Source organism: Pangasianodon hypophthalmus, chromosome 12, assembly GCF_027358585.1.
Source record: "Pangasianodon hypophthalmus isolate fPanHyp1 chromosome 12, fPanHyp1.pri, whole genome shotgun sequence".
In the NCBI taxonomy this organism is placed as follows: Eukaryota; Metazoa; Chordata; class Actinopteri; order Siluriformes; family Pangasiidae; genus Pangasianodon; species Pangasianodon hypophthalmus.
Genome location: NC_069721.1, coordinates 22,790,368 through 22,818,117, shown reverse-complemented (window position 1 = coordinate 22,818,117; position 27,750 = coordinate 22,790,368). Strand labels below are relative to the sequence as shown.

The following is a 27,750-nucleotide window of genomic DNA, read 5'->3' as shown; positions in this document are numbered from 1 at the left end:
ATCAGGGAAAAAAATCATAATATCTGATATTATAAGAAAAAATAGTTTTAACCACTGCCTGTGAGTTCATCTTTAAAAAAAGAAACAGTTATTTCTCCAAATCAACATTCCTCATTTTAACACATGAATGTTATATGTACCATTTTATCAGAGTATTATGACAAAATATTGCAATTTTTTTCTCATAAAAAATATGATTTTTTTTCTAGAAATATTGTTTTTTTTTTTTTGTATTTTTGACCCTAAAACACTATCGTAGGTTTCTGACACCGAAATACACTGTTCTATCTATATCTTAACGTAAATTTTAAAATTTAAAGGTTGAATTGTATGGAATTGTAAGAGACTTGGATGATAATGTAGTTCCAGTTTGGTTCATACAGACTTATTTGTCTAGAAGTAACAAGTGACGATAAGCTTGTGTGATGAATTTTGGCTTCTTTTACACTTACTGTTTTTAAAAAGTGTTGCTCTCACCTTTTTGTGCATAGAAGAGCTTCTAAATTTTTTTAAAAGTTTCACTTTTCAGAAAAACGAGTACCATCAAGCTTTTTTTTTTTTAACCTTCTGATGAATCAGATTGCATGTTTGGGAACAAGTGATAAAAACCACTTCACAGGGGCAAGGTGTCTGCCAGGAATAGATTAGCTTTCTTGTTCATGTGAAACCTTGAGAAAAACCATGCTATCTACTATAAAAATAAGTATTTATATCTAGTTATACCGCTAACATGTACATCGTTTCAACTCGCTGTAATGGAATCACTGGATTTAGACAAGCACAAAATGAAATTATTAGTTATAAGCTCTGATTATTTGGGCTCCTTGCACAAACATTTCCACGTTTTTCTTAGTATTGCTCTTGCGTTTCCAGCTTTTCTCACTGCACTCGTAATGTGGATATTTTACAGTCGTTGTCTGTCAATCAACAGTTGTGTAAGAATACGTACAAAGTCAATTCTATCAAGCTGGAGAAAAACTTCAAGATGTGTGCTACGTCATGCATGCACAAGTACGAAGATCAGAAACTATCATTTGTTTAGAAGCTTGTGTAAAGAGAAACGGTACTAAGTGTGTTGAAAGGAGGTTCATTATGAGCATAAGAGTCTTCATGAATACAGCAGCAGTTCTTAGGAACAAATCTACAGTATCCAAGTGAGATTAGTCTAAAGACACCAAGTCTCTCTCGGTGTAAGGGGAAACACATCGTCTGAACTGTTCATTAAGTTCATTAAGTTTTTTTTTTGTCCCCCCTCGTTCATTTCCAGACCGCTCAGGTTTGACGTGTGTGGAGAAGATCGAGAAGTGCCAGGAGACGTACCTGCTGGCGTTCGAGCACTACATCAACTATCGCAAGCACAACATTCCCCACTTCTGGCCCAAGCTGCTGATGAAGGTGACGGACCTGCGCATGATCGGTGCATGCCACGCCAGCCGCTTCCTGCACATGAAGGTGGAGTGTCCCACCGAGCTGTTCCCTCCACTCTTCCTCGAGGTCTTCGAGGACCAGGATGTGTGAGCGCTAGAAAGGAATGGCAACTTTTTTTTTTTTTTTTTTTTAAATGTACACACCTGACCATCTCCGTCCTTTTAAACACGTCGACACAGTCCCGGTCCCGGTCCCACCTCATCCGCCTTTCCACGCGTCAAACGCACCAGCAGCATGATGGCAGAGGCAGAGGCGGCGTCAGGACCTTCACCGGGGCTCGTGTTCTCCTTCGATGTTTTTCAGAAATGGCTATTTATTCTACATTTGCTTTTTACGGAGTGTTTAACCCCTCCCCCTTTAGATTTTCTCCGCCAGCCGATTTACAGGTGGCCCTTCTGTCTCTGCGCTATGTCTTAGACTGATCTACCTGAAAGTGAACCTTAGCAGCTATGGACACAAATACACACATACACACACATATACAGATGTCTAACCTCAAGTCAGAACACTTCAACACACACACACACACACACACACACACACACATACATACACACTACTCTCAAACCAGCTACTCAGAGCAGCTCTGTTGCACAGGGCATGTACAAAAACCAGGCGCTAAACCAGCGCTAGATTTGTGTTAGCCAGTGGTCAGGCCATTTGAGTAGTCTAAAATCATCCTGGTACCACTAGTGATGACCACCAGTGTCTCTCGTTCTCTTTTTCTTTCATACACACACAATGAACAGGTCAGCGTAGTAGCAGTAGTGTCATAGCACGACTCGAACAGACCTCATTTCACTGATCATAGTGAGCCCGTGTGCCGTCTGGGAGGAGAATCTTAGAAGCAAATCAGGTGCTGCATTTAATTAAAAGCTACTCAGAATGGATTTGGGATGTTTTAAAAGTATGTATACTCACTCACCTGGATGTAGACCACTTCAGAGAACAGACACAGACTCACAGCACGGTGCCGAGGTGTTAGTTTGTGGTTCTGGCTGGTTGTGGCCTGGGTTTGTAGTGCCAACGCTCCACAGAGTCGTATTCAGCGTGGGCGATTTTTGGTTTACGAGATATTCATAAATCTCATCACATTTCTAGGTCTATCATTTAAATTAGGGATCTAACCGATTACGAATGAACAAGAACATGTTCTGAGCAGACTTGTTCAGAAAGGAGGCACACTATTCGTTTTGTTTGGTTTTTTTTGTCAGAAATGTTCACAGGGCATCTGATTGACCCTAGAGGTTGTTACTTTTATAGAGTCATGAGCAAGCGGTCAGATATGAAGCTTATGGTATAAACAAAGACCACACTAATTAACATGACCATCCAGCGTTCATTCATTCATCCTTAGTAACTGCCTGGTCAGGGTTGCAGTCTTTAAAATTAGGCTACTAGTTTGTTGATATTTTGTGAAGTAGAACCAATTAAATTTGCTTTCTCGGACAGGTGCAAACAAAAATAATCTCGCATAATTTCTTAGTTGAAACTAAATATAAACTAGAGTGATGTTGAGGAACTGTCAGAGCTAGAATTCACACACTGTGCTGACACTGCTGATGTTTCTACCTCTCGGGTTTGTCCAGTGTTTCCGGCGGCATAGTGGTAGGGTTCATATAAAAAAAAAACTTCCAGTTTAGGCCACGCCCACATTAGGTTTAAATCCAGATACAGATATGTACTGTATATTTGAAGCACTAAACAAATACAGATAGTGGCCTTGTATTATAGCCATAATTTAGATATATGAGGGTGAGTCAAATGAAAACCTTAAAAGCGAGACATAAATTCAAATCGAGTCACTGAATGTTTTTTTTTCAGGAGGAATCCATTCACTCTTTAAGTGCTGGAACACTTGCATTGAATGAATTGGACATTATGTAGAAAAATGAAACGGTGTCTAAACGCATAGTTCAGGCTTCTCAAATGGAGTAAACATGCAGGATACAGTTTGTGAGCTCCTTATTCTCTAATAAAGATATTATTTAAACATAGTAATGTGTAAGGTTTAGGGAGGCTGAAAAACTGTTCAAACACTGCAAAAATTACATTTCGGAAAGTGAAAATATCTTGAATATAGTCAAATGTATCTAATATTTCATATTATAAGATTACCATAAACCAAATATAAGATTATTAAACCTGTTTCTAGAAATTTTTTACTCATTTCAGCGTTAAGATTTTCTTATTCTGTTGGCAGATAATTTTGCTTCTTTCTAAGAATTATTGTTTAAAATTAGCAAAAAATATCCACTAATAGAACGAGACTGTTTCAAGCCTGAAATTAGTAAAGAATGTCTAGAAATAGGTTTAATAATCTTTATATTAATAATTTGGTTTATTGTAATCTTATAATAGGTAATAATACATACATCTGACTATAAATCAGATATTTTCACTTGGTAAGATGACATTTCTTGGAGTGAGATGAAATTTTTATAAACTTTTTATAGTGTTATAGATCTGCAAACTGATTTCCTGATTTCTCTTTTGCACAACTTTCAAAAACAAGTAGATTTCATTCCGAGTGTGGCGCAGGAGCATCACAGACATTTAGACTGATTACGAACTAAACTGGTTCGACTTATGTTCATTTCATTACAGCAGGTAGCTCTCCTTAATGAGCACGTGATGAACATGTGACATCGTCACATAACTTAGACACTTAGCTAGTTATGTTAGTTAAACTGTAAATAAAAACATTTCCATGTCATTTTGGTTATATATTCAGATTTTCTTAAACTAGATGTTTCAAAGTATGTTATAGGTGGCTTATAGATTTTTCTTTTCTTATTTTGGTGAAAACTCAGCCACAGGGAATCTGAAGGCTTTTTTCCCAGTTCACCACACATTCGCCACACTGTAAAATCTGTGCGCCAAAAAAACGTTTGAAAGACAAATTTTATTTTCTAGTTACATGCACGATCAAAAAGTTGCACGGCATAAAATCTGTGGATCGAATCGAAAAAATCAGATACCCATCCAGCATCGCCAGATCAGTACATACTGCACCTAATATGTTGTAAAGTAAAACATAAAACAACCTACTGTGAAATATCCATGTTGCTAGCTAGCTGACGAAGCTAACTTTGACCTGCACAACTCGTCAGAACTACCGAACCTCATCCTGCTTGCCTTGTTACTTTAGAAAGCGACGTGAACACGCAGGCAAATGGCTCCAGTGTAAAACAAATGAATCACATTTTAACTCTGAATACGGCTAAGGTAAGAGAGGCGCGCTCACAAACCCAGGAATAAATTCAGGCTCATATGGTAACCAGGCTAATGAATAGCACTGAATAGTATTATGTTCCTCCCAGACTGAGCACACACACACACACACACACACGGACACACAAACCTCAGACACCTGTAAAGCCTCATTACTGTATGCACTGCAGTGCTGTTGCTCTAAAACCATCTCCACCATCTCCCTATCTGGGCACAGACATCGCTCTGGGTGTGACACACACACACAAAACACACACACACACGCACACGCACACACAGTGATGAGTGTAGACAGAGCAGGCAGGCTAGCGGCTTGATGGACTGGCTGTTTTATGGTATTGTTGTTTAATTATTATTTTTTTTGTACCTCAGTTCGGGCACACCTCTGGCTGTGGCTCCACAACTGCCTCTGTGCTGACAGGCTCTACCTCACCTCTGAACAGAGAGCAGCTACCTCACAGCCTCCTCCTCACACCTACACACACACACACACACACACACACACACACATTCTTGAACACACTGACGTATTCATGAGCAGGAACACAAAGAAAACCCTAAATCTAAAACGAACACACTGACTCAGCTCTCCCTCAGCTCTCGCTCTTGTCGGAATACCACTGTAGACAGGAGGGCCGACCATTCCTCATCCTCATCCCTGTTCCTCATCCTCATCCCTGTTCCCCATCCTCTTCCTCACTTCTCATCTTTCTCACTCGAAGCCAGGCTGAGAGGACAACAGAGGACAGTTTCCCTGTTTTTTTGTACTTTTTTTATAAATAAAAAAATAAGTGGGACCAATTGACACATTGGAAATTTGGAAGTCCCCATTTCCATTCCGTTAAAAAATGGACGCCGTCTTGAGTGGGAATTGAAAGCAACAGGAATTAAAAAAAAGAAAGGAAAGAGCAAATGCTGTTGCTCTAAAAAATCAAGCAGCAAACACGGATTTGATGGAAGAAAATGAAGATCTGACAGATGCCAGGCCAAAAAAAGGCCCAGTCTAAAAAAAAAACAACAACAACAAAACGTTGTGTTTGGAATATTTTGTGAAAATTTTGAAATAGATGAAAGCGGGCATGAGCATGATTCGTCTTAGCATCAGTCCTAAAACCACAACATTAGTTGATTTTATACTTAGGAAATAACCAATCCCTTCCTACAATCATTTATTCATTTATATATATGCGTGGCGACTTCTGCCAGAAGCCACGCCTCCTCAGAACTCTCTCAGAATCAGTATTACAACTACCACCACCATGTTTCTACTCCAAAACAAAAAAATATCAAATGCTCATACTTTGTGTAACTCATCACCCGTACGTCCCCCACCAGTGGATAAGCCCCTCCCTTATAAGACAAGGTTGAGCCTTGGCCACACCCACACACCACCGCCGAGTGAATGTGAACCGGTAGAGCATAAAGAGAGGGTCAAAGATCTCTGAGCTCTAAAAGCAAACCAGAATGGAAGCTCGTCCTTCTTCTCAGATATATGATGGTCCATGTTGCCCCGCCCACTTTCATCGGCGATTCCTGTAACCCCGCCTCAAAAGCTCATGCATCAAGGAATCACCACGACGATGATGACGTCGCCAGTTTTGATATCGATTTTGGGTTTGTGTGCATAACAGCAGGGGTGATGAAGCTGCTCTACCTTTCAAGTCTAATTTTATTTGAGAGACAAAAAATATGGAGAAATTCTAACAAAAAAAAAAAAGAAAGAAAATGAAACATGACTTTCAGGACTCCAGAACAAAGTTTAAAAAATTGGAGCTATTTCTGTTGTTTGTTTTTTTTTTTTCCTTAATCTTGATGTATTTTTTGTTTGTTTGTTTGTTCGTTCGTCTGTTTTATGGTGCTTAACTGCTATGTAAGAAAGAAAAAAAACAGCCGTAGTCACTTTTTGACCATGCGTGCAGTGTATGTAAAAAAAAAAAAATACTCAAGACAAGAATTTCACTTCCTTTTTCACCTCATGAATAGTTTGTAACCATAAGCCAACTCGCTCTGTTTGTCTGTATATCTGTCCTTTTGTCCGTCCTTTTCTCCAGGTGATGAATTTACAACAACAACAAAAAAAAGATATGACAACAGGAATATTTTCTTTTTTTTAATGTTTTGTTTCTTTTTTTTTATGAACGAAGACTCTGAAACGTAAAAAAAAAAAAAGGAAAATAATGCAAAAGAGACTGAAAATATGAAAAAAAAAAAAAACCCTGAAACACAATCTACTCATACCTCACATAACATAAGACTCAAACGAACTTGGGAGGAGCGCTTATCGGCGAGGCACTTTGTTCAAGTGCAGCGAGTGTGTATGTACAGAGATGTACGACGAGGTAAAAGCGCTGAAATGTCAGTCGTTATCTCACACACACACGCATGCACACACACAGCTCGACGCTTCAGGTTTGAAAACCAGTTATGGAGGATGGCGGCTGTAGCTTAGCTAGGGAGTGATCAGCGCTAATGCTAATAACCTGACTGCGATCGGTGTGTATGTGTGTGTATGTGTGTATGTGTGTGAGACATCGGAGAGTGTGTCATGGACTTGAATGTAGCTGACAGAACTGGGTTTCTAAGCGAGCCCAGGAAACCAGAACCTCACTTCAGGTCACCAGCAGAGTGGACTTTACTATCAAAAAAAAAAAAAAAAAAAAAAAAAAAAAGACATTACACAACAACAAACTGAGAATCTATTGTCTATAACCCACCTGCAAGGTGCAATTGTTCAATTTTTGTGTTCTTTTTTTTTTTTTTTTTACCTTGTTTGTTTTATTTTACGTTTTTATTCTGACCATAAGCAAGGATGTAAATACAAAAAAAAAAAAGATTTTTTCAGTATATGATATGTCACGCATATGCAACACTCGTATACTGGACGTTCAAGAGACCAGGAAAATCATGCAAATAATGCAAGTCATGACAACTGATTCCCACCACCGTGTAAAAAACGAAATACCTGCATATACGTAGCTCTAGAACTGCTTTGTACATCGGGATGTGTGCTTGTGTGCATTGTGAATGCGCATGTCGAATTTTTGAGATGATAAAAAAACAAAAAGTGCCCCCTTTTAGTTGATCCCCGTGCCTCGTACCTTCACACAGAGCCGCTGCGGTCGCTTTCTGCCTTAGTGTGTTTGATCGAATGGAGGGATTGATAGAAAAGGAAGAGTCAAGTGAGTTATAAGAATTATACTATTATTCTTTTAAAAAAAAAGTGAAGCCTTATTGGTGCACATGTCGACACTCAAACAGGCATGCCATGGGGAGGGAAGGTGGAAAGGTGGAAAGGATTTTCGTTTTTTTGTAATTTTTTTTGCCAAATCTAGAGTTCTGTGATTTTCCTCCTGATAAAAAAAAGCTTTGTAGCAAGAATGTCTATGCAACGAGCTTTCCTCACGCCCTGAACGCACACTGCTTGTTTGATTTGCTTGACCCTCACACCCCGCTTCTGCTGCAACTGCATGAGCCTGGGCCTGGGAACAAACACGTCCGTCTGTCTGTCCGTCCGTCTGTCCGTCCGTCTGTCCGTCACAGCTCTGAAAAAAAAAAAACTCCTAAGAAGAGTTTAGCTAACATTCGTCAGTGTCTTGCGCTGTGTATGTATGCGTTTGTGTGTGTGTAATCAATGCTCTCATGGGTTGGTGGATCGCTACTACCTAAAAAAAAAAAAAAAAAAAATGAGTCGCTCTTTATAAAGGAATGGAATTTGTACATGTTAAACATGGAGTACGGCTAAATGTAGGCTAATTCTGTGGAACTTCAGCCTGAATGATGATGAGATTAAAGGAATACTTTGACATTTTGCCACCAGGATAAAGCCGTGACTGAAGATGAATGGATGAAAGGATGAATGTTTAATTAACACAGAACTGAATTTTCCTCACGTTTGCCTGCGCTGAGAAAAAGAACAGTCTGTATTCTACAAACTGACGTATAATGGAAAGTCTAAGGGCAGCTGTTTAAATTCCATCAATAAGCATTTATGCAAAATTATTCATAAAGCAGTATTTTGGAATTAAGTTCTACAACTAAATATCAACCTGTTTTATGATAAATATTTACAAATTTGAATATGTTTGGATTTTATTCAGTTTCATACAGTTGAAGTAAAGGTTCAAACACTAACTCCACCCATAACCCCAACCTTAACCTTAAATTACATTACATTTGATACAATTTGACTTAACCATCTGTTAGAAATGTTGAAATCATTATGACTTGCCTTTAAAAGAAAAAAATTGTGGCTATGCATTAATAATGCAGTTGCAGTTTCCAAACCTACAAGTGTAAATATAATAATAATAATAATAATAATAACAATAATAATAATAATAATAATAATAACAATAATAATAATAATGAATAATTCATTTCATTTTTTAAAATTGCATAACATTAAAAAATGTTCATTTTTGGGATCAGTTTTCTTTTTTTAAATGGCACTGTCTTAATGTCATGCTTAAAAAAAAAAAAAAAAAAAAAAAAAGGAATGTTAATTTTCAGGCCCATTTTCTTTTTTTCTCTCTTTTTTAAAATTATTTACATTTTTTTTCTTTACTGTGTCAAAAAGTTGTCTATAAGATCAGCAAGAAGACATTAGGTGTGTTTAATCCTAACACCTTTATGTTTAGAGTGTAACAACTACAGTGTTATTGTGTATTTTATCGACTGACTGGAACAACTGCCCTTAGACTTCCATCATAAGCAAGTTCTTAAACTAAACAGATTTTCAGTTCTTTTCTGAGTGCAAGGAAACGTGTTGAAATTCACATCTAATATCGTCACACAATGCAGTAAAAACTCTGTAGTATTCTTTTACTTACTCCAACTCCATCAGAGTGATCGGACCGCTCGGCTCCGCTCGGCTCGGCTCTCCTTATCTGTAAAAATTCTGACATTCTCCCTAAACGAACCAGTCAGCAAGTGCAATATATTTAATCCAACACCCTGGTCACATGACCCTAAATTTTTGCCTAATCTGAACTCTGAAGTTTAGGTTGTTTGGAGCTAATCAAATTAGTCTGAATGTATACCAAGCCCGAGTGTGAAACACGCTAATGATACACACCCATCCATGAGAGTGTGTGAGGAGAGCAGGATGATGTTCACTCCACATCTGTTTATCAGTGACGGGAAAAAAGAATTAAAGAATTCTCTCAGGTATATCAAATATATATATATAAATCTATACAAGAAGCATTTTTAAATAAACAATGGAAAATAAAAGCCACTGCCATTTTGTTATGTTAACTCATCATTCTTTGCTCTCAGAGTGGAGGCTGTGTGTGTTTTCATTTAGTTTTATTTTTGGGTTTTGTGTGTATGCTGTCTGTTTTTCTTTTTGGGGCCTCGTTCATGGGAATGCTCTACACTCTCAGAACAAAAAGGGTACTAAACTGTGTGTGTGTATGTGTGTATATATATATATATATATATATAAATTTTTTTCTTTAAAATAACAGCTAAGATTTAAAATGATTTTATTTTAACTGAAGCACGTAAAAACTCCAGGGAAAAATATGTGGCCTAACATTTTTAAATCACTTACATTGCAAATATAAATCAAATTAATAAAGTATAAATATAATGAGCTTCTTCATATGTAAAGTTTTCGTTTCCAAAAAAAATCGATTCCTTTATTGTGAAGAATTTCTACACAACTAACATGAGTAGCTCACCATTTGTTGTTGACGTTAGGCCACGTGACTAATGTTGTTATCACGTGACCTACTTTACCTTCCTTACATTGTTGCACTACAAGCAATACTCTGAAAGTGGTCAGAATTCCTTCGGGAGCAGATGGGATTGCTGAAAAACTCCTACAGAAGAGGGTGAGAATTCCTTTGGTAGCAGGCGGAATTAGTCAGGATTCCTTCAGGAGCGTAGTTGGAATTCCTTCAGGATCAGATTGAATTTCTTCTGATATCCGCCATTTTTCACTCCTGGTTATCAGATCAGAGCCACCTCTAGTAATTATCTTTTAGAGTTAAACTTTTTTGGTACACTACCCATGCAAAAGATACTAAAGGTGCAAAAGACTTAAGAGAACCATCCTAGGAACAAGAAATGATACAGTTTAGTACCCTTTTTTCTCAAAAATTGGAAATTTAAAAAAAATGATTAAAATGAAAACAAGTACACGAGGCACACTTGTGTCAGAAGGTTGTAAAGATGTGTGTTCCTGTATCCGCTTTACCTTGCATTGCTTTACTCACCTTCTTTCAAACTAACCAATCCTGTATGTGTATTGTTGTGTATGTGCTTTGTCTCTCTCTCTCTCTCTCTCTCTCTCTATATATATATATATATATATATGTGTGTGTGTGTGTGTGTGTGTGTGTGTGTGTGTGTTAGTGCATTTCCGTATTCCTATAACTGTACTCTTCACACGTCCTCACAGCCCCTCTCAAGGCCACAGATCGCTGTATAAAGCAAAGCTTTGCAATAGAAATATGAATGTAGCCACAGAGAATGAGTAGAACATCCTGAAGGAGAGGGAAGATGTGAAAGACATGAATTGTGAATGTCATCTGACCTGTCGATTCTAAAAAGAAATCAATTTCCATGAGTTAATGAAAAAAAGGTCAGCTGACAGATTTCTGATGCTATTGTGTACAAACTAATCTCTCTCTCTCTCTCTCTCTCTCTCTGTAGTGCAGTTGTTTCAGTGTTGTCTGTTGTTATGTGAGATGGAGAACCAAAGTTCAGAATTCAGGAGAACCTTGCTAGCTACACTGTAAGAAACGTATTTCCAGTTTGACTATCTTGACAATATTTAGCAATACAGACCAGCTTGCAGCTTGGACTGTGTTAAGCTAAAAGTTTAGATGGAATCATGAAAGCATCCACAGACCAAATAGCAAATTATCCAGCAAAGATTACGATCAACAGATTACCCATTTATCCAGATGCAAATTTTTCATTCTCTCATTTTTATCATGTGATGCGCCTAGACAGCGAGGAATGTATACAAATCCAGATGCAAGTACGAGCAAACCTGTTTATGTAAGAGATTATTTTTTCAGTAGCCGCAGGGAATGAGTGTGGAGTAATCCAATAACGCTTTAGCTACAAACATTTATGCAACGTTGTCAGGTTTCAAAGCTTCCGAATCGCACTCGCTCAGGTTCGATCTTAAGGCCTCGGAGGGTGCTGAAAACCCCACTTCCCACTTCTTCCTCTTCTTTCCTCATGCTTCTGGGCTTGATGCGTGATTGTCTACGCTTCTCTGTTTGGCACTGACCTTGGCTAACGACCAAAAGATTGGCCATGAAGTTGGAGTACGGTGTTTGTGGAATTAAATCGGTTTGGATTGGTGATTTGAAATCTTTGAAAGCCAAATTCCTCATTTCAGTTCCAAGTTGCATATCTGGAAAATACAAATCCAGTATTATTCCTGAATTTGTTGGACTACTCCCTCTGGGGATCTTTTGCAATGTTACGAACTCTAAAATCCACGAAAACGAGGCTCATATATACACCGTGAGTTTGCGCTAAAGGACATAAAAGTGCAGTGTTTTTCTGTGAAAATCTTTTCTTGTGTGGTTTCTTCTATTCGTGTTTTATCCAGGTCTTCTCGTCTTTATTTTGAACTCTTCGGGGACTTTTAAACACTTATAACCAGTGTGTTTATAGATTTCCAAACTACCAGCATTGAACAACAACTACAAAAAAAAAACAAACCCATTGTAACTACCATTACTACTTCAACTAATATGAGTCTTCTACTACTGCTGATTTCTTTTTTTTCCTTTCGGTTCACTCCTCAATCCCAAGTTTCACTGTGATCGCTGAGGCGGCTGGGAAATGAAGGCGTGTACTTCACAGTCACTCAGGGGTCCTGACCTATCGCAGGCTCAGGTCAGGGGTCAGCTCATAGGTGATTTAGCTGGAAGTCTTTTTCTCCAATAAAAGCATTTCGGATACCGATCCTAGCGAACTCAAGTGAACTGTGATATGATTAAGGGCGCATAAAAATAGGACACAGCCATCAGACAAAGCTTTGGTAGAGAAATCATGGTTTAAAAAAAAAAAAAAGGTCGCTAAATGCTATCAAGTGCTGAGATCCAGTCATAGCATATGAAGGCGGTGCGTCACAGTCTTCAGGGCGCATCTCAGTCCCTTAACAGTATTTTCGATTTTCATAAAGAGCAGATATGCAGTAAGGCAACACACAGGACATCTATATGCAAGGCAAGCGCTGGGTATAACGCACACACACACACGCACACACACACACACACACACACACACACACAAACACAACACCTCCGAATATTTACTGTGATCTCCTCTCACACCACCCACTCCCTCCCGACGTCCATCACCTCCACTACCAGCATCCTTTTCCCCGCCCCTGTCTCCACCCCCCACCCACCCTTCCTCCAATACGAGTCCAGTGGGTGGTGTGATGTCAGGTTTTTTTTTGTGGTGGGCTGTTTCTAACAGGTCCAGACAATCAGCGTGTTTGTAATTGTCAGTGTGTGATTTTTCCAATTTTTGTTGCATTTTGGTTTTTTTTTTTTTGTTTGTTTGTTTCTTTTTCTTGTTTTATTTTGTTTTATGGTCAGGATTTTAAAGGAAGATATTTTTATGGTAATTGTCGCTGGTCTATTTTACTATATATTTATGTAATAAATATGTGACTAAATTTATATCACGGACTCCCTCGTTTGTTATTGCCGCCTCTGTCCTCCATGCACTTGCTGGACTTTGTTTGGGGTTTGGATTGGCTGTTTTAACAGCGTTTAAAGGAGCAGTTTGTAATGTTTACAGCCCTCTGCTGGCTCTGAGGTGAATTGAAATTGCAAGTGAAATTTTTTCAAACATTCCTCCTCCCCCAACACCATGACTTATTTATTTATTTTTTTTGGCTCCAAGTTGCTGAGTAGCTCTATTCTGGCTGGGGGCGGGACTAATTTCCAGGCCAGAAAAGTTATAAAAAAAAATAAAAATAAAATAAAAAAAAGCCTGAAATGAAAAAGCTAGCCAAATCCTCAAGATAAGAATATTGGTGATCCAATTTTTTTTAACAAGATCTTTGAGATTATATGATTAATAAAAGTCTAGAAGCACTTTTAACCATTATAAACTGCACCTTTAAGTGATTCACACTAAGCTCTAATATTCATAACACACTTATTGACTATCCTTAAGTTTATCCATTCCCTCTTAACATGTATTATACTTTTGTAAAAACACAAAAAAAGATAAAAATCTTCAGTGTTTTTTTCTGAATTCATTATGATAATTTGTCCTCCATACACAACACACCTCCGTGCATTATCATTACTTCCCTCTGTGTTCATTTCCTGTTTCTTACCCAAGAGCTGCAGTGTATCACTGGCAATCATCTGATTATCACAACAACGTCTGTACTTTGTTTTGACGATCCTGTTTATAAAAGAGAACTTGCTCTAATTGGACAGGAATTGGTCGTAATCCAGATTTTCTGCTTTCCACATTTTTAAATTATGGAGAAGTCTATAAAATTTAGAAGGCTATAAAATTTACATCAGCACTAGAGAGCAAAAAACTGCATTACGGTGAACTGCTGAATGATTAATGTTGGTCATGTGACTGTGAAAGTGGTGCCCCCTGCTGAAAGAGATCATGAACTTTCCGTAGACCAGAGACACGGGATTGTACCGATTATACAGGAATGCAGGAATTCATTTTCCATTCGGTTTTAAAATAAGGCATTCTCTGACCCTTTTTCCCAAAACATGACTTAATAATAGGCCTACTATCCAATTTTATTCAGAAAATCACTAGTCCATGTGAGAATCATTGTGCAGGCTGAATGTACTCTTTCGGAAAGGGGGTGAAGTTGCAGTGAAGGTCATGATCTCACCAGAGCAGCTTTCCAGCCAACCAATCAGCAGCCTGCTCACAGCATGCTCTTCTGCCCCCAGACCCCTCCCCTTCCTGTCACAACTTATATTTTACATTAAACATTACAGAACTTCAGTAAAGTAAAACTTCTGACTTTTTTCAGATTTAGTGCTCTAAATCTACACTTACTAAACATTGTATAGTTGCTCATTCATGCAATGATCCCATGTGGCAGCAGTGCAATGCATAAAATCATGCAGCTACAGGTCATGATCTTCAATTCATGTTCACATCAAACATCAGAATGGGGGAAAAAACTCAAAAAAATCTCAGTGACTTCAAGCATGGCATGGTTGTTGGTGCCAGATGGGCTGGTTTGAGGATTTCAGAATCTGCTGATCTTCTAGCGTTTACAGAGAATGGTGTGAAAAACAAGAAACATCCAGTGAGCGTCTGTTCAGTGGGCAGAAACACCTTGTTGACGAGAGAGGATTGTTGGCGGAAGACTACGGTAACTCAAATAACCACTCTTTACAAACATGGTGAGCAGAAAGGCATCTCAGAACACACTTCAAACCTCGAGGTGGATGGGCTACAACAGAAGAACACCACATAAGGTTAGAATTGTTGATTAGTAACATTGAACTGTGGTTTACTTTGAAAGGTAGATTACTCTCTCTCTCTCTCTCTCTCTCTCTCTCACATGGACTGTGTTAAGCTAAAGTTTTAGATGGAAACATGAAAGCATTCATTGACCAAATACCAAATTATCCAGCAAAAATTAGAATCAACAGATTAACCATTTATCCAGATGCAAATTTTTCATTCTCTCATTTTTATCATGTTTTATCATTATCATTTTTTATTTTTTATTTTTAAAACTTTTTATTTTATTTTAAAAACACTTTTATCAAGTGATGCGTCTAGACAGCGAGGAATGTATACAAATCCAGATGCAAGTACGAGCAAACCTGTTTCTGTAAGCGATTATATTTTTCAATAGCTGCAGGGGAATGAGTGCGGAGTAATCGAATAACGCTTTAGCTTTAAACATTTATGCAACGTTTGTCAGGTTTCGAATCTTCCAAATCGCCCTCGCTCAGGTTCGATCTTAAGGCCTCAGAGGATGCTGAAAAGCATCTCAGAACCCACTTCAAACCTCGAGGCACATGGGCTACAAAAGAAGAAGACCACATAAGGTTAAAGTTGTTGAGTAGTAACATTGAACTGTGGTGTCAATGTAGATTTATTTCTGACTGGCATCATAATTTCTACAACATCCCCAGATTTAGATGCATATTGCACCAAATGTGAGCAGGCAAACATTACAACTTCACATGTCGCTGTTTCAGCTGGCATTCAGTGAGCAATTCCATACCATCACCCATCAGTGGGTGGATATTTTTCTACTTAGTCAAGTGAAAAGAATTCAGTCAGGATATTTTTCTCTATATGCAAACAGTAAATGAATGTTACTGAATGAGTTGTGTTGAGACCTTTCTGAGCCTTTCTCTTCCTCACCCTCCCATTCTGTCACACTAGTAAACAAAATAAATTGCCTCTGACAGCACTTGTCACTCTCTGACACACACAGTTCCTCATTTAGAATGACAAACATGGAAGGAAAAAAAGTGCCTTACATAAGAGCCCCCACCTCTACTCACAAATCCTCGTGTCCCCTCGTGCAGGTCAGGAGAGGACGAGTATGCCTGAGGAGAGGACGGCGATGGACAAAGCTGTGTCTGGATGGAGGGACATGCAGGATCAAACGTTTTATGGAGTGTTTCGGGCTTTGATCCATGCAGATGAATATGAAGGAGTTCATGGGGAGCTGGTACAGAGGAAATGAGCTTTGGATTCATCCATGTAGGCAAAAGATGAGAGAAGAAATGCAGCTTAGATAAATATAGAGAACATCATTAATTGGACGCACAGTGGCAAGGCCAGGAATTAATTTCAGGCATGGGATGAGGAAACGCGTAAACTAAGTTTTTGTTTTATTGAGGTCAATCCAGGAAACATTGTCCTGGTCCATAATGTGGGTCAAAGACGGGGTTAAACAAAGAATATCCATCATCACAATCTGGGGAAATGTGAGCATCTAGAAACTAGAACTAGAAACAGAAAACAAGGCTCAAAATTAATGGGACAGATAGCATGATAAAACTTAGCGATCAGATAAAGAAAATAATCAAGGATCAAACATAGAACAGGTGAACACAATAGGACAACTAACCAATGACAGGACAGGGGTGGACACTGGGCTAGAACAGAAACAAAAGTATATGGAAATAAAAGGACCTGAAAGCAGGGGAAGCGCAACTGAGAAGTGCAGCTCTAATTCATTTTGGGTGGATGGCAGACAGTCGTAGAAGCAGTAGTGGTCCACCATCAACCACTCATGCCTTTTTAATAACATTAAGGCATAGAAAATAAAATGACAGTTCTGGGAAACAGGTTAAAATTTTTGATGACCTATGTTGTCTTATCCTTGTCCAATTTAAAACTTTCCAGAAGTATAAGTATAACGTTCCTACGTTAACTCCAAAAACACAAGACATCTTGTCGTCTAGAGTATTGTCCTGGTTAAATTGGACAGGCATTAGTGAGAAATCTTTTTGAGAAAAGGCTCTCATTTAAGTCTTTACTGTGCTTCATGTTTAGTTAGTTCACTAAGCTGCTGTCAAGTTTTTTTGTTTTTTTTTTTTGAGTTGGTGAGGGTATGATGTATCTCGCCAACCAATCACCAAATCAGTCGAGATCTTCAACACACCATCCATCTGACATCCTGTTTCAGAAGGAAATACGTCAACATACCGAGTCAAATCATGGCTCCCAAGCCATTTCATGAGGACTTTAAATAGGAAAGAATTGTACTGAGACATTATGTGACATTTTTATGCAATTACCTTTTGCAGTTACTGTGCAAAAGAATCATATTTGACATGTATATAATCAGCTGCACTAAGTGAGATCCTAAACCATTCAATGGGAAATAATTGCTTAAGATTCAGAAATGGGAAACACCAGAAAGGTTACTTCAGTGAAAATAGGGACACAATATGGACATACGAATTGCATAACAGTCCTATAAGGGCACAAAGAGTACAGGGATACAGGGTTATGTAGGGACGGACAGGATATAGACGGTTACATCACTCCTGTGTCTTCTAGCTCCCTGTTCTTACATAATGAAGAGAGAGAGAGAGAGAGAGAGATTGGCCATTCCCCTACAGATAGATCACTAAGCCTTTAATCTGCTTAATGTTACTTTCATTAGTTCTAGTCAGCGTAGACCTGAATAAATAATACATGAGTTGCGTTTCTTATAATAGCTGTACACTGACTTGTGTGCGAGAAGCAGGAATACAGTTGCACATACTTTATTTTGAAGTAAGTTCTTATTTTAACCATAAAAGACCAATCTAAATGGTTCTCTTCTTTTACCTGCATTTGTGAGAGGCGTAGAGAAACCTCAGGCGTCCCACAGACTGACACACTGCTGTGCAGACGCTTGCTTTTTTAACCTTGGCTTTTCTCAACTAAGTGTGAATGCATATTCAAATATGGAGGCCTTCACAGATTTTTCTCCACTCCATACTCAAACCTGCACAGAGGTACCATCATGGACTGTGCAGCTTGAGCCCTATCTAGTGGTTAGATGATGACGATGTTAGATGATGATGTTTTTTTTTTCCAATGGAAGCAGAAAATGCACCAATGGATACTATGTCCATTTTGTGTGCTCTCGGGGTATTATTCAGTTATTCATCAGGGCTCATGTGGCTAATTCCATAACTGGGGTGCCTTTTTTAATCCCACAGATATTACATTTACAAATGTGCATGTAAAGTAAAAGAAAAAAAGACGTTTTAAACAGTATAAAGGGTATATAACATAATAAAAACATTATTAAAACCTACAAAATATACAGCACTGTCCCAGTCCACTATAACAACATTTTAGATTTTGCTTATTCTATGCTAAACAACAACAACAACACCAACAACTAAAACCCTCAAACCCTTTACTCTCTCTCAAACCCTGAAACTCTATGCTCATTTAAGAGCAAAATTCAGCCTATCAACACAGAAACCTTGTTTCCTGCGATGGCTTAAGGATTTTGTTGAATGGTTAAAGTTTTTTTTTTATATTCAATATTCAAAAATGAAAAAGTGTTACGAGGGCTAAATGGCACTGCAATCATGGAATCACTAATAAGTAGATTATTCAGTAAATACTAGGAATTATACAGAAATGATTAGGAATGGTACAGAGCTGTGAGTCCAGACCCTCTGATCGATTACAGGAGTTTAAGGGGAAAAACCTATAATTGAGGAACCACGTGACCACCTGCCATGACCAGGAAAGCTAGAGTATTTTTTGAAACATTTTGCCTTATAGCTGTAGAATTAGTTTAATGCTGTAATGTTTCTTTGCTATAAATGAAAGTTAAATTTTCAGTTTGCACAGGTTACACTGATTTGAAAAGGTGTTGATAGTGCAACAAGATACAATAACTGAATCACACTCAAGTACAATGAATTCACTAGAACTAACCACTTTATTATGCTGTTATTCTTGCATCATTAATTGACATTCATTGCGTGTTTTTACACAGCCTTGGCCAGACCCACAGAGTTGTTTGCTCTGTTGAAGACGGTGTAGTATTGCCTAATGAACACATCACCCAGGATCCACAGGCTCGAGCTGCTCGGGCTGAAACCAGTGCGGCAGCCGTAGTAATAAGACTGTAAAGAACAGGCAGGGTTAAGCATGTTAGAAAGGGATCAGACACTTCGCTATGTTCGACTTATCCTCACATCCCAAGCCATTTCATCCAAACGAACTGGACCTAAGGTCATGAAAGTTTGCTGCTGTGCTGCTGGAACTCACCTGACGGGTGTAGGCTGAGGCAGGCAGGGTGAAGGCATTGCCGTTAATGTTAAAGGTCACTACAGGCATTGTTCCAATGTTGTTGCAGTTCACCAAAGCCTAAAAGATGACAGATAGTCCTTAATAAAAGTCGACTTGAACATGGATACACATACAAAATCTACTATAGTAATGCTATACTATAAAATATGTTTGTATCAGTCTAGAGAAACCCATTGGAGTGAAAAAGATGAAAAATCTGTTTTTTCTGCCTGTAAGATACTTTGACACCTCAGCTTTAAGAAACCATAAAACACATTTCAGCAGAATGTTTTTTTATTATTTTATAATCTTACTTAGACATTTGTAATATGCAAATATCACGTTGTGGCAGGTTAACAAACACAGTGATAAAAACATTCTGCTGAAAAAGCTGTCTAAAACCTCACTAGCTAAGTGTGATTTCCTCACACAGTGATCATCACAATTTTTTATCAAGTTTTTGCATAGCTACATGACACAGCAAAATGGACATAAACCTAATCTATTCCATTTGTAATCCGAATGTAATGGAATGAAATTAAATTGTTTTCTTTTTCACTCATGAGGGTAAACAGATTTTTTTTTAATGTTATAACTTTACTTGTGATTGAGGTACCTGCAAAAGAGAAGCATATTTCAGTTCAAGAAAGTCCATAGTTTTTAAAACTATACTGTATAAACTGTATAATAGAGAAAATGCCAATTCGAATGTTTTTTTTCACCATGTGAATGGTTTTACTGGGCCACCACACATGTGAGTTGTATTTGTTCATCTTTGTTGTTATAACACTGGTCAAATTGTTAAGAATAATGGTGGACCTAGTCTTGTACCCTGGTGAATGCCAAAAATAGATAGATAGATAGATAGATAATACATAGATTGATAATACACCCTATGTGATATTGCCATATATAATGGGAATGCCATAACACAAAGTGAGCCCTGTATTATAACACTGACACACATGTATTCCACTGTAAAATAGATGGAAAAAATATACATCTCAGTGCCATTACTTACATCTCCATTGCTCACTGTGGCGCCCACCCAGCTGTTGATGTTGCTGATGTCACTGGAAGGACCAGAGATCAGGGAGGTGCCAGTGTCCACAATAGCCTGGCATCCACCACTGCAAGCAACAACCTGTCCGTTGATGGTGACGCTTTGGGAGAAAAAGAACACCAAATACAGTGACTGTGGTTGCTAGTTTGTAAAATGGCAACATGGATTTGATACATCAGTAATAATCCATTCAAAGAAATTGGGTAATATTGGATTGTTACCTGTCCATGGTGATCTGCCAGTATGTCTCAGATGACAGAGGGATCCAGACCAGAGAACCTGTGTAGTGCTTGGGGTTGTATCCACCAAAAATTACTTCACTGCCACTTTGAGAGTTGCTGGGGGTGGAGGATATGACCGTGTTGCCAGATTATTTACATTTGCCCATTACACTTGCTGATGTTTTTATCCAAAATGACTAGCAATTGAGACAGGATACACTGAGCACTTAAAGGTTAAAGGTTTCTTTCTTGGACCCAATAGCTTGTTAAGGCCAGGATTTGAACCTTCCTATCAGTAGCCCAAAGCCTTAATCACTGAGCCACCACTTACAATTTACCTGTTTAATAGCTTCAGTTTCAGAGCAACACCAAAGACTAGTTTCAGACAGCCAAGCTTTATACCAAATACCAAAGCTTTGTCAAAGACAAACTCTTGATTGTGGATATGCTTGAATTGAACACACATTTTTAAAGTCAAGCAGATTAGATTCTTGCTACTATCTAATACTTCTGTTATAAACTTGGTATTGACCACAAAAGAAAGTCTAATGATCATCTTTTCTATGTCCTATTACCACCATTTTCTGCTGGTCAGTTTGAGTTGGGATAGTTCTACATTGGTAGTCAGTGAAGTCAGGAGCTTACATGTAGTGTACAAATAATAATAATAAGTGATAATTCAGATATATTTCCCTACCCATAGAAAGTGAAGTGACTTCTTTCCTGCTTACTCAGACTCTTTGTGCCTCATCAATTGTAACTGGAACTGCAATGTTTGACTTATGGTATCCTATCATGTCCTATCCTATCCTATAAATACTGTCAGGATGTTTGCATGTTTTATTACCACCATTTTCTTCATGTTGGTTTGAGCAGAATGAGTCTATATTGGTAGTTGCTGAAGTCAGAAGTCTCCGTGTACAAATAAGAATAAGAAATATGCTGACATCTATATTTTCCTGCCCTCAGAAAGTGAAGTGTCTTCTTTCCTGCTTAATGAAATTCTTTGTGCCTCAGCGACTGTAACTGAAATGGCAATGTTTGACTTACGACTTAATTAAAACAAAAGTGTTGCAGAAACCTTTGATGTATCCTTTGCTATCCTATTCCTACTTGACAACATGTATCAGGTTGTTTTCATTGCTGCGGAGATTCCACTGTCATCTTTATGCCAGAGAGTTCTTTATTTGAGTTGTTGTAGTGTTTAACTATTATTAAACTGTAGATTAAACACATTTCTTGACTCTGTCCTTGGTAATTTTGTGTCAAGTAAAAGATTTTTAGTATCCCAAATACATTTTTGTTACCATAAAATTCTTTCAGTGTGTCTCTTACCTGCTCAGGTAGACCGAGAAGTAATCCTGCACAAGACCCTGCTGGACCATGTTGTCAAAGACGGGCTCAGCATTGGAGGCAGCCAGTTGAGGGTAGGCCAGTCCCAGAATGCCGTCAGCCTTGATGTGGGCCATGAAGGGCGCCTCGGTTTGACTCAGTCCAAAGATCTGATGGGGAACCTGGATACCGCCCACCTGGAGAGAAGTCCATCAAGTAAGTAACTAAAACATGAATCAACAAATGAGGTAATTTTGACCCAGAAACAGATGTTAGGTGTCAGTTATAAGTAGTATAAATATAGTGTGATATCACTGCCATTATTGGTTAACTTATCAGACATTCTGACCGAAACAGTGTCATATCCGAGGAAGCCAGTCATGCTGCCAGTGCCGTACTGGATTGACAGAGGCTGGTTGGTGGCCTGGAAGGTGCTGGATTTCTGAGGATTGAACCTAGCATGGTTGTCTGTAAGACAGATAAAGAACTCAGCTCTTGCATCTTGCAATCATTAACATCTGGCAGTGAGGCATATATGTATTTCTAAATAAGTAACATGGTAATTGGTTGGATGGTTGCTACGCACTGCAAGCAGTACTGCTGCAGTAGACGGAGGGAACCCAGAGGTTGGAAGAGCCGGTGTCGAAGATAACCTGGAAAGACTGAGGAGGAGTGCCAATGGAGATCACGCCGTAGTAGGAAAGCTGCCGAGAGAAAGAGGGGAAAGCCATTACAAAAAAAATCCTGGAGTTTTTATTATTTCATTTTGAAATCATTAGTTATTGATTCTCTCTCCATAGAAACCTCCTAATGCACATGTTAGTGTCTTAACATTGTTTTAGCAACAGCAGAAGCTGAAAAATGAATTTACATCAGCATCATTGGTCATGGATTCATAACCAACTGCATAGCTCTGGGTGAACTTGGCCATTGGGTTGTAAGGGTACTTCTTCCTGTACTCCTCCCAAAGACCCTTCTCCTCCAGTGCTTCACGAGCACTCTTCCCCTTGATCAGAGGAACGCTGCCATAAAGAGATGGAAAACAATGTTATCGGTCATTGGCGTACTGGCTTTAAAAGCAATCCAGAGACAATACCCTGGCCCAGTACTACATAAACTAATGTAAAGATGAAAAGCAATGAGAGTAATGCAGAAAAACACCCTTTGAAGTTAGTTGCATTAGATACTGAATGATGGAGACAGATGGAGGATAAGTATCACCTGATGAAGCACTCAGAGAGTGCCAGCATGGCGCAAAGAACCACGGCCCACTTCATCATGGCTGCTTGGGAGAGTTCAGTTCATTGAGCTCAAAAGGCTGCAAGACGTCTTCGGGGTAAGGTTCGTTTTATACAGCATCCACCTCCTCATTATATCTCCCTGATAAGGAACTGAATAGGTCATACACGATAAGGAATAATAGCAAAAACTGATGTCCTCTAGACAGTGTCAATAACCGTTACAACATGGAAAATACAACTAAGCAAACAATGCCTTGGAGTGTTTGCTATTCTTGTACAATGAGGTAACAGTAGACCAGTAGAATGTTCATAACCTTAGTTCAGTGGCATGTGTAGGTTTGGACAATGATGATTAAATTCGGTACCATTAATTTTTCATTTAGGTCCAGAGTATATTTAAATATACCAACAGACAAAGCAATAAAATAGTTAATAACAAATGACCTACAACAGTTACAATCTAATGTAGAGTGCTTTGAAATTAAGCCGATATTTTTAATATTTTTCCCTCATCGAAGATGAAGACGCAGTATTAATTCTGTTCATTCTTGCACATAAAATAATGTGACTGTATGAATCTGAGAGCTAAGAGATAAGTGAATCCAGGGGTTTACAGTAGTAATGAAAGCATTCAGATGTCACATTTTCATAATCAAAAAAGTTGCTCAACAATCTTGAACAGTTTTCCTCTCATACATATATACTGAAATGCTTTAATTGTATGTAGTACTTTAAATGTAAGTGGTAAAATGCTTATAACAGTATTTCCTTTTACAAAATTCAGTCCATGGTTTGAAAAATCTTGCATTTAAAGTCTTTCATTCATGACAGTGATATTATCTGCCTTTCAATCATAAGTCATTATCATGCACTGATAAATCCACACAGCATCAGAGATAACATTGTGCTGAAATGAATTTCTGAATTATAAAGTTTATGGAGTTAGCAAGAGTAATAAATGATTCCCACTGGTGCAGTTGTGCCATGTGGTGAGGGATGTGTCTTTTGAGTGATGATGATGTGCAAGCTTCCAAACAGAACTCTGAACCATCACGTCTTTCATGCTGAGACCTCCCCCTGTTCGTGACTAGTTTAAATATTACATGGTTGCTTGTGTCACTGTCTGGAGCATCAGGTTGATTTCCACATCTGGTGTCAGAGCTTTTGCTGGTAGCAATAGGAGCCTTTTTTTTCTTTTTTTCAAAATAATGATGTGAGGGCCATGTATTAAACCCTATGCACTAACTCCAACAGCTTACTATAACAAAAGGCACTGTAATATCTAACAGTAACATCATGCAATACACTCTAATGAGGCTGTATTAAAAATAAAGAACTTTCTGTCTTCTCAGCTCACAGCCCTCAGGGTTCTTATTAAGTATCCCGACATACATTGTATATACTTAATTATTTTGTCAGCTTTACTTTTAAGCAGTCTCTATGTGACACCTAATTCCAATTTACCTTAAGATATTTAACAGAGACAGCTCTTCCTCAGTTAGTTTGTTCCCACTCTGAGTTTACATTAGTGTCACTCAAATATCACCTTACAAACAAGAGGGAGGTTGTTTTGACAGCTATGCTTTCAGGATGTTCTCACACGGCCGACCCATCATAATTACACTGCAGAATGTTTTCACCATATGGCTATAGTTTTCTGTGCAACTTACAGTTGATGACAAAAGATCTGATTGTATTTATTGAGCAAAGCTATAATCAGACAGACATGAAAAATATGTATAACTTTAGGCCAGTTTTTGTGCTCATGTTTTTGCTCCTGCCGATTGAGATCCAGATGTTCACTGTCCAAACAACATCATCCCAGTGTTTATTCAATTGTATATTCAAGAGTCTTGTCTTTTTTACTCAGTGTACTCACTTTTTTATTTTTGGTAGGAACAGCCATTAAGAAAAGCATGACTGAAAAAAAAAAAGTTACCAAAAAAAAAAAATCATGGAAGAAATGTCTTAATGATATCCAGCTCATTTGTCCTGAGTTTGTTCTGGGATAAACATAGTAATGTGATATTTATCCATCCCATAATTCAAACCCCAGCTTAAGGGTCTCTGATAATTATAATTAAAAAATATATAGGCAACACATTCTTTAACAGTCCCTTAAGCTGCATGTATGAACAGCATAAATTTGTGGTACAAATGTCACAGTGCTGAGAAATTATTTGGGAGTTAAAATAAGGCATGTACCAGTACAAGTTAACTAGAACACAGAAATGATTGATAGGTACACCAAAGAACTGGTTAATTTCTTTGGTATAAAAAAGATGGAGCATAAATGTCCCACTTTCTTGCTCCTTACTTGACTTCCTGTTCACATTTAAAGAATACAAAAGTTTTTACCCCTACCAGTGAACTCTACCAAATTTTGTGTCTGTAGAACACACACAACAGACTTAGTCCTTTTCTATCTCAGAGGGATCAGAGTGCCAGGCTCTTTTTTTAATTGGCATGCCTTCACTTGCTTCAGTCCAATCCCTTTCTTCACTGCGAGGTCTTACAGGAATGGCCCCAGGGCTTTGAGACTTAGTGAACCTTTGAATGGTATCTGCAGAGTGACAGGATCCTGAGTGCCAGGCTCTTCGTCGAGGGTAACCCTTAATCTCTGGGTCTGCTATCTGAGAAGTCCTCCTTCCTGCTGCTGATAGATAAGTCATGAGATGAGCAGAAGGCCCCAGGAGAGATGACTCGGATTGGGTAGCACGGCGACGAGGGGGGACTTCAGGAATACCATCATGAGAAGACCGAAGAGGCTTCAGTCCCATGCAAAGGGAAGATTGGCTAGGTCTTGCCAGTTTTGGGGTTGGGGGCATCTGTGGTTGTGGCTCGCTTTGCTTCCTTCTGTTCTGGACAATTCTGCTTTGGACTTTCTGAAGCTGCTGCTCAATGTTCAAGACATCATCGGTCAGTTGATTGACACGATCAAAACCAGCAAGGAGACTGTCCACGGAGGGCAGCAAGCGATCCAGGTATTGCTGGACCTCATGGCTCTCAGAGAGGGTGGAAGACTCTGAGACCTGAGAAGAAGCAGAGGACACCAGACGAGGCCCTGGAGGACTGATGGGCGAGGAGATGCTGGACAACTGGGAGCACTGGGATGATCTGGAAGGTGGTGATTCCATGCCCTCAAACTTTACTCGGTGTCTGAACTGGGAATGACATGAATACAAGCATAGAGTACAATCAAGCGTAAAATACACTGCTACAATTAGTTTCTTGACCTACATGATGACAAAAGATGTTAATACCTCCTTTATCTTGGTGAGCCCCATCCATAGCTTGAGCCTCTTGATGAGAAACTCTACCATCTCATAGTCCTGTGGTTCCATGGATGGCCGGTACATTTCTGCCTGGATAGTCTTGTACCTATGCAGTAATACGGCTCCACATAGACGCCCAAGGAGCCAGAACCCCAGCCCAAATACAGTGAGGCAGAATAGGGGCCCAAGCACTGGATGCTCCTCAGACAATTGCCGTAAAACTATTCGATTTCTTAACAAGCACATCACAGTCTGACTAGCTTGCATTACAGTCCTGAAGCCTTCCACTGAAACTGAGAAAAGCTGAAAAGAATGTCACATCATGGCAAAGTCAGACTTGTTTGTTATTGCAAGCATTTTAGAAGCATTATATTGAATGTAACAGTCCAAGTATTACAAAGTAACATACCAAGCTGCCTGTGTGGGAGAAGAGAAGCAGCAGAAGCACGAACAGGAGGGCTACTCCACAGATCTCAGAGCAGGCCAGATGGAGAACTCTTCCGAATACCACCCATCTTCTTACAAACTGCAGAGAACTTGCCATCTGCAACAAACAAGCACTGTTTAATCTGAAATGATTGTGTATCACAGATTGCGTGCCTGTTTTTTTTATTTTCCTACTACAAATTCAGAGAGGCACAAATAGGGGCCCAAACACCCGGTGACAAAAACAGGATGGACTAACCTGCTATGATAAGAAATCCATACAAATTCTTATTAGAGTTTCTTATTCTTCAAATGATTCAAACACCTGTCTAGCTTTTTCTGTTTTTTTCTCTTTTAGGAGCGATGTTTAAGAGTGTGTGATGAAACTTCTGTCACATGACCTGTCATCATAAATCATGAATTAATGGTAGGTCTATGCTAGATTCAGAACTATGTTGGTCTCATATAGATTGGAGGCTACTAAATTGAATTGTATTGTTTTGTGTTATAGTAAATTCAGCTGTATTGTCAAATATCAAATTGTTACCTTAAAATTTTTAATTATATTATATTTTGTGGAAGCCTGAGGTATACCTCTAACTTTTACACTGTATTATTAAACCACCAGCCAAGTAGACTAGCAAGTTAGATAACATTAAGGTACTGAGTTAGCTAATATTAGTCTATATATTGTGTTATGTAAATTCGTTTAATTATTCACAGGGCACTTGACAAAATAAGTAAGCTCGAATAATAAGTAAGTAATAATAAAA

General features: G+C 38.6%; 3 protein-coding genes across 5 annotated transcripts in view; 1 reads left to right on the top strand and 2 right to left on the bottom strand.

Annotated features, from left to right (window-relative positions):
• Nucleotides 1-13,563, top strand: part of thrab (thyroid hormone receptor alpha b) — a 158,111-nt gene extending 144,548 nt beyond the window's left edge. For 2 of the 3 annotated variants that reach the window (XM_026915338.3, XM_053238703.1), the window contains exon 10: nucleotides 1,268-13,562. In XM_026915338.3, coding sequence (XP_026771139.1) covers nucleotides 1,268-1,518 — 251 coding nt within the window. In that variant the 3' untranslated portion in view covers nucleotides 1,519-13,562. Of the gene's footprint in view, nucleotides 1-1,267 lie in introns of all 3 variants that reach the window. The other variant, XM_053238704.1, reaches the window with a different exon arrangement.
• A 4,757-nt stretch (nucleotides 13,564-18,320) lies between these two features.
• On the bottom strand, nucleotides 18,321-23,388 carry LOC113527478 (pepsin A-like). The gene is made up of 9 exons (XM_026915340.3): nucleotides 23,257-23,388; nucleotides 22,907-23,057; nucleotides 22,622-22,739; nucleotides 22,385-22,503; nucleotides 22,039-22,232; nucleotides 20,704-20,820; nucleotides 20,441-20,582; nucleotides 19,399-19,497; nucleotides 18,321-19,253 (listed from the first exon to the last, which is right to left on the bottom strand). Exons 1-9 carry the CDS (start codon nucleotides 23,313-23,315, stop codon nucleotides 19,116-19,118), a joined length of 1,137 nt encoding a protein of 378 aa, XP_026771141.3. The 5' UTR covers nucleotides 23,316-23,388; the 3' UTR covers nucleotides 18,321-19,115.
• A 108-nt stretch (nucleotides 23,389-23,496) lies between these two features.
• The window catches only part of pkd1b (polycystic kidney disease 1b), a 42,021-nt gene continuing 37,767 nt past the window's right edge, over nucleotides 23,497-27,750 (bottom strand). Inside the window, exons 40-42 of the mRNA XM_026915333.3 lie at nucleotides 26,961-27,095; nucleotides 26,540-26,854; nucleotides 23,497-26,440 (exon numbers count right to left, since the gene is read on the bottom strand). Of these exons, the coding sequence (XP_026771134.3) occupies nucleotides 25,688-26,440; nucleotides 26,540-26,854; nucleotides 26,961-27,095 (1,203 nt within the window). The 3' untranslated portion in view covers nucleotides 23,497-25,687. The remainder of the gene's footprint in view (nucleotides 26,441-26,539; nucleotides 26,855-26,960; nucleotides 27,096-27,750) is intronic.

Excerpts from the sequence above, each read along its gene's own strand:
- LOC113527478 (XM_026915340.3), bottom strand. The coding sequence starts at position 23,315 with ATGATGAAGTGGGCCGTGGTTCTTTGCGCCATGCTGGCACTCTCTGAG. Across the intron at positions 22,740-22,906 it reads CCATGACCAATGATGCTGAT|CTTTCCTACTACGGCGTGAT; the intron begins GTAAATTCATTT and ends TTCTCTCGGCAG. Across the intron at positions 20,821-22,038 it reads TTCTCGGTCTACCTGAGCAG|CAACTCTCAAAGTGGCAGTG; the intron begins GTAAGAGACACA and ends CTCCACCCCCAG.